Here is a 6,972-nt window from a genome sequence, read left to right as displayed (position 1 = left end):
GAATGGGGGGGGAGATACTTACAGACGCTCACGGCTCCAACTCCCTCTCCGGCAAGCCTGTTGGGAAAGGGGAAAATAAGCAATAACGCCAAAGTACAGACAAGATATCACACTGGGACCACCTAGTTAGACTTTCACGGCCTTCAGTAGGGTCTGTCCTCTGGTGAGGTATGTCTGTATCACCGCTGAAAGGTGACAATGCTCATTTTTATTACTGCATCAGTTACCAAGAGCTGGAGAAACGAATCTTTTCCTGTAAAGCTCACAAGTTAAAATATCCCTCTCTCTGCCCTTGTTTTACATCACTTGGTGCTCCAGCCCCTTAGGGTGAGCTGTCTCTTTGATCCCAAGGAGATGCACCCTGCTCTGAAGAGCAGCACACAACGGGTCCACCTGTTTGTCCTCACCTGCTCTCCTCTCCCTCCAGCAGCTTCCTGTAGGTCGCGATCTCGATGTCCAGGGCCAGCTTGACGTTCATGAGCTCCTGGTACTCACGGAGCTGCCGGGCCAGGTCAGCCTTGGCTTTCTGCAGAGCATCTTCCAGCTCGGCCAGTTTGGCTTTGGCATCCTTGAGGGCCAGCTCCCCGCGCTCCTCCGCCTCGGCAATGGCTGCTTGGAGGTTGGCACACTGGAAAAACAGATCGTTGTTTAACTTGGGCTACCCCAAACTTCTCTCCTGAGTATTGTTATGATATTGTAGGTACTGGCTGCTGGCTCCCAGGATGGCACCGAGAGCTCCTGATGGGCCATTAGGAAGGTGTCGTAGGGTGGGTGACTGGGGAGCTGCAGCCCCAATCTTGTCCCCAAAGAAAAGGAGAGACAGCTGCATCTCTTGGCTTTGCTGGGGTAGCCTAGTAGCTCACAATTTACTTCCCCAGCAAGAGAGCGGCTATCGCAGCACATCCTTGCACTGAGGGACCTTCTCTGGTGGGCAAAGACAGTGATGGCCATGCCTTTTTTAATGCCAGAGGGAAAGCCTGGCCTTCCAGCCCTGCTCCAAAGCCAGGAGCTGGCTCTTTCTGCCACGCCTGACCACCATCACCTCCTACCTGCCCTCCACCATGCAGCAGCATCCCCCTCCTACCTGTTTCTTCACGCTCTCGATCTCGTTCCGCAGCCTCTGGACCACGCGGTTGATCTCTGAAATTTCTATCTTGGTGTTACGCAGGTCGTCACCGTGCCGCCCGGCAGAGACCTGGAGTTCCTCGTACTGGTACGCAGAAAGGAGGAGAGCGCTGGTTAGGCACCCTGGGGCTCAGGGAAGGGTGAGGGGACTTTGGGGTACAAAGTGCAGATCTGGATGCAAGTTAAGGGGTGGGGGACAACATTCCTGTGAGCAACCTGCCCCTAGAATAACCACATTTGCCCTTAGATATCAAGCTATGCCAAGAAGATGGCTATTGTATTGCATAGAGCACCTATGGGTTGTCGCCTACTAGTAAAAACCTGGAAGGGAAAGAGGAGTGCTCTGTTTTTAAGGCCAAATCCATCAGTGACTCTTTGTGAGGCCAAGGTAAAGGCATCTAAGCATCTTGTCCCTTGGTTTCACCGCAAGCAATGTAAGGCTGGTCAAGTGTAGCGGTCCAGAAGCGCGCAGTGGGGATCTGTACGCAAGAGCCAATTGCAACATGCACAGAAAGATAAATTCATTTCTGGTGTACTGCTGTGATCCTTCCTCTGTTAGTCCTGCCTCCCACCAGCTACTGTGATGTCCCATGAATTACAGAAAGCGGTCTGTCGTTCTAGTTAGTTACTCACCTTATTTTGATACCAAGCCTCAGCTTCTGCCCGGCTCCGGTTCGCGATGTCCTCGTACTGCGCTTTAACCTCTGCGATGATGCTGTTGAGGTCCAAGTTACGGTTGTTGTCCATGGACAGGACCACGGAGGTGTCGGATACTTGCTGCTGCATCTGGGACAATTCCTGCAGAAGATGCAAAAAATGAAGTTAACGGTCTGGTATCTGGGGTGGAAGCCGTGCAGACAAGAAGTGGCTTGGGAGCCCTCTCCGCCGTGCCATTTTCTTGCATTTACTCCTGCTCTGTCTCTAACTATCTACCCTTTTCTATCTTATGCCTGCATTATAATTTCAAAAAGGCAGTGACCACCTTCTCTTTTACTGCTGTACAGCACTGAGCATGGTGGCCGGAGCTCCAGGGCATGGAGAAGAGTACGGCAGGGAGCTGTGGAGGATGCAATCGCGGGGAGGGCGGATTGCTTACCGCTTCGTAGAGAGCTCTCAGGAAGTTAATTTCATCTGCCAGCGCGTCTGCTTTGGCCTGCAGCTCGACCTTGTTCATATAAGCGCCATCCACATCCTAAAGAAAAGAAAACCAAAGACTTCTGATGAAACCACAAGCCAAAGGGGCTTCAGGACACCGGTGGGACCATCTGTCTGCCTCCAGGTCTGTTATTCTTTATGCTTGTTTTAATATTGCTATGATCGAGGTTGGTTGGGGGTTTTTTTGATGTAATGTTGGACATTTACTGTGAGCCAGAGCGAGTTTCTTGGGCAGAAGGCAAAGCTCTGACTCGTGGGGATATGACAAGAGACAGAGTTGAACTGAGCCACAAGAGGCCAGATGGTTTGCAACTGTAACCAGAGGAGCTGTCTTCAGAAAACAGGGCAGCTCCATCGGCGTGGAGAAGGTTATGCCCATTCGTGCCCTCAGGAGGACCCAGCCCATACTTGCTCCTAGATATGCCAACATCATGGCCTGACCCAACCGTGAGGTTGGAGGACCCCAGCTCCCATCAGCTTTGCTTGAACTCTGTGCATGTCGAGTTCATTTCATTGTCCGTCCCATGACTCCCAGTTCCCTCACCTTCTTGAGGACCACAAACTCGTTCTCTGCACCGGTACGCCGGTTGATCTCATCTTCATATCTGTTAGGATAAAAGAGTGAGAGGGTTTTGGTGGAAATGAAGAGCAAAGCCAGCATGGGACCACTCCAGTCCCAAATCATGAGTTGTGGCTCACGGTGATACTCCTTACTCCCCACCTGTTTGCAGTCCAGAGCAGATGCAAAGCAAATGATTAGTGACTCTGAACCTGCAAGACTCCATCGTGTGAGTTGTCCCAGCTAAAATTAACAGATTTTTTTAATCACTGCCCTTAAAGTCAAGCTCATACATAAATGTGTGCAGATTCAGAGCCCATTTCGGTAGGAAGCAGGAGCAGGTATTCTTGGTGACCTTTGCCCAAAGCAAAGTTATGCAAAAGGATTTCAACAAAGCTTCATTGCAATGCCTACAAATACATAATAATGTAACTATTTGATATTTGATATTTTGATGATGCTAATGGCTCTGAATAACCCGCTGCAGCATCTAATTAAAAAGAAAAAAAGTTGTGCAAGAGCACGTCGTTATGCCTCAGATTATGTTTCTGCGGAACTTTTTATGGCTCTGAGCAACATCCTGTCATCAGATAATCAAGGCAGGGCTTAGCTGGAAAGTAGGCAAAACATGTAGGCTCTTGAGGCAAAGACCTGGATTTTAAAGGCAGGTTCGTGCCAGTCCTCCAACTAATATTGGCAGAGATATCCCTGAGATGGATCTCCGAGCGGACATGGGAAGAAGTGGAAATTAGCCAGTGGACAGGGAACCAACTCTAGACTTGAAATAAAATGTGTTCTTTTCCCCAGGCAGTAGCTCCAAAATCCAGACAATATCATTTGACATTTTTGGCCTGATCAGTATTTCTAAAAGCCGATAATACGTATCGAGACCTGAAATGCACCCATGTACAACCAGAAGCTGTGTCAGTCCATCTTGTCAGCTCTTAATTGCCGTCTCCCCATCCCACCCCCCAAAAAAATCTGTCTCTTTGCATGCTTCACTATCTAATATAAACATATTTCAGGCCTCCAGGGTGTTTGTCTCAAATAGGCACTTGGCCAGATCTGGTTCAATAAGGGAGAGATTGTTCTCACCAGACTACAGCCAAATAAAAATGAACGGCCTCGCCTTAAAAAAAAACCACATAAATGTCCCTTATAGTCAGCAGACACCGACAGGCGTGTCCTTAAAATGATTCATCCCACGTCCACTGGACACCTTATCTCAGGATGGGATTAATTGCCTCCCAAGGGAAATCGTTTTCTTTGGCAATCGTCAGACTAAAGAGCTGAGCAACTTTTGCATGATCGGAGCCGAGCGAGGCCAAGCGCACGCAGGTTGCCGGGACCCTCTGGAAAGGCTGGGATTTCCCTTGCAAAAAGAGAAATGGAGGAATTTGGAGCTGGCACTTCATAGCTATGTTTCGTTCCCTTTTTGCATGTTCATTATACTCATCAGTTATGCGTTTTTCTGTCTCTGGGTGTATTATTTTGGGAGAGTCGAGGGATCAGACCGTGACCTCCGTTACACTGGAGCAACTTCCCACGGGCGCGTGAATTCTGTGCTAAACGCTGATCCTGCACATAAGAAATCTGACATAACTAGAAGTAATTCTGAGACCCAAGTTTTGCTTTTATACGTTCATTTGGCAAACTGGAAGAGGAACCCAGCGCAAGCACAAAGTGTGCACCAGCCAGCATGAACCGCCTGGCCTGATTTTCCCGTCTGCTAATCGTTTATGCTACGGAGCACGATTTCTTACTTGTTCTTAAAGTCTTCCACCATGTCCTGCATGTTCCTCAATTCAGAGTCCAGCCGTCCCCTCTCTCCCATAAGACTGTCTAGCTGCCGTCTGAGGTTGTTGATGTAGGCTTCAAAAAGGGGCTCCAGGGATTTCCTGGTGACTGTGTGACCTTGCTCTTGGAGGAGAGTCCACTTGGTCTCCAGCACTTTGTTCTGCTGCTCCAAAAAGCGCACCTGGGGAGAAAAAAAAAGCCCATGTGAACAATGTGTTAAAAAAAAAGCCCGCTGCTGGGAAAAGGAGGGATCATTCAACACGGAAAGAAAAGGTCAAGAGATGCTAGGGCAGTCAGGGGGAAATTATTAGGATCTTCCTAATTTAGGACACCAGATTCTCAAAAGTATCAGAAGCGGCTAAGATGTTTAGCGAGATTTTTCTAGAACTGTTAAGCAGGCCAAACACCTTTATTTGCAACTCGAGGTGTTTCTCCCCCCAGTAGATGCTCAGCCCACCTTCCTGGTTTAAACTGCTGTTATTCCATTGAGTTGTGTAGAGCTTTGCCATTTTACAACCAGTAGAAGATTTGTCCAGCCCCCTCCCGCGATGTTTTTTACAGGGAGGAAGGGGATTTATTTTTTCAATAAAATAAGGTGCTGAAAAACTCATCCTTGTGAAGAGGAAATATAAGACAGTTCTTAGTTTTCAGCCAAACCCATCTGTTTGTTGGCTGGGGTTAGTTCAGGCAAGCTCCTAAATCCAAACGAAGTTTTCTCCTGTAGTTTTTCCCCCGAGGCAACTGATAATATGCATGGTTGGATGTTTAAGACCAAACTCTCACCTTGTCGATGAAGGAGGCGAATTTGTTGTTGAGGGTCTTGATCTGCTCCCGCTCCTGTGTTCGCACCTTCTGGATTTCCGGGTCAATATCCAGCTTGAGGGGTGCCAGGAGGCTCTGGTTGACAGTCACTTCGTGGATGCCACCAGGTGGGCAAACAGGGAACCCGGGGCCACCTCGACCACCAAATCCGGGACCTCCCAGCCCAAATCCACTGCCCAGCCCATAGCCGCCACCACCACCAACTCCTCCTAAGCCAAAACCAGCGCCTGCTCCACCACCATAGCCAAGACCAAAGCCAGCTCCTCCACCAAAGCCGTATCCACCACCGGCTCCACTCCGTAGACCTCCACCGACCGAGCTGTAGGAAATTCTTTTGCTTCCACCTAGGTTATAGAGACTTCTGCTGCCGAAACCACCACCAGCTCCAAAGCCTCCTCCACCTCCGGCTCTTCCTCCTCCAACTCTGGAGACAGAGACGGAGCTAAAACTGCTTCTGGTACCACTGCCACCTCCTACGATAGCAGAGCCTGAGCTAAAGCCCCTCATGCCCCCTCCAGTAGATGATCTGAAAGAGATCCGACTCATGGTGGCTTGTTCAATTGGAAATGCAAAGAGCGGGAGAGGGGGGCAAAAAAAAAAAAAAAAAGGCTGGTGAATAAAAGCTGCGCGGCAGGAAAAGAGCAGAGGGCAATGGAGACAGAAACCCCTGTGATGGGAGAGCTTGGGAGCCTCCTCTTTTATCTGCTTGGAAAACTTGGCACGGGAATTCAGAACTTGACGTGCCTTGCAGCAACTTGCCTTGTCAAACACACCTAGGCTACGGCGAGGCGCTGAAAAATGCATTGTTTGCAGGCAAGAAAGTAACGGAGTGAGGGAGCTCCCCCCTCTACCAAAGCCTGCCGCTCTGAGTCATGGAATTAGAATTGAATGGGACGACTCGATGAGGTCTGAGCTCAGGGGCAGGATGCAACACGATTTTCCCGAGACCCTGGGAGCCGGTTTTCCTTTGGCGAGCCAAGGGCTCACTCGCTTGAGTGAGGTTCCTTGCGCTGAAGCTTTTTGCCAGCTGAATTTTTGGGTTTAACGCGTCGCGCAGCAAACAGGGCAGCGTCAATAGGGGCTTCTCCAAGGCTGCCAGCTCTGGGACTGAGCGTGTGTGTCCTGTTGGTGGCTTTGGAAAGCTGGGGCTGAAGGCGGGTTTACTTATCAGCACAGCTCTTTTGATTTCTTTTGGAAAAGGGATCTAAATGGTCACGGGTTTGCAGAGATGAGCTGAGTGGAAGTTGTCTCCTGGCAGTATTTTCTGCAATTTTGCCAAAACATCATCTCCCCTCATTGCAAGGGAAATGGAGAAATTACTTAGCGTGGCTCTCAAAAACAGCAAGTAAATCCCTTTTCCAAAATAACTTCAAATTACACTAAATAGAACTACGAGACTTATAAAACAGTTATTAAAAAGATCCTGGAAATGATCGATCGCTCTTTTGAATCTCCTTGTCAGGTTCAGGGTTCGAAAGCTCCCTGTGAAGTGGTGGTTTTATCACTTTCCCCCC

At 49.2% G+C, this 6,972-nt stretch overlaps 1 protein-coding gene across 1 annotated transcript; it reads right to left on the bottom strand.

Annotated features, from left to right (window-relative positions):
* Positions 1 to 22: 22 nt before the first annotated feature.
* LOC104160944 (keratin, type II cytoskeletal 5-like) lies at positions 23 to 5,965 on the bottom strand (the record flags this gene model as incomplete). The annotated part of the gene is made up of 9 exons (XM_009699207.1): positions 5,746 to 5,965; positions 5,420 to 5,664; positions 4,603 to 4,817; positions 2,825 to 2,885; positions 2,222 to 2,317; positions 1,759 to 1,923; positions 1,085 to 1,210; positions 408 to 628; positions 23 to 57 (listed from the first exon to the last, which is right to left on the bottom strand). Coding segments are annotated over exons 1-9 (1,384 nt in total), but the record flags the coding sequence as incomplete, so codon positions are not given.
* Between the last annotated feature and the right edge of the window lie 1,007 nt (positions 5,966 to 6,972).

This window comes from Cariama cristata, unplaced genomic scaffold, assembly GCF_000690535.1.
Source record: "Cariama cristata isolate BGI_N322 unplaced genomic scaffold, ASM69053v1 scaffold24784, whole genome shotgun sequence".
NCBI lineage: Eukaryota > Metazoa > Chordata > Aves > Cariamiformes > Cariamidae > Cariama > Cariama cristata.
The sequence above is the reverse complement of the archived record's forward strand: the minus strand, read 5'-3'. Positions and strand labels throughout refer to the sequence as shown.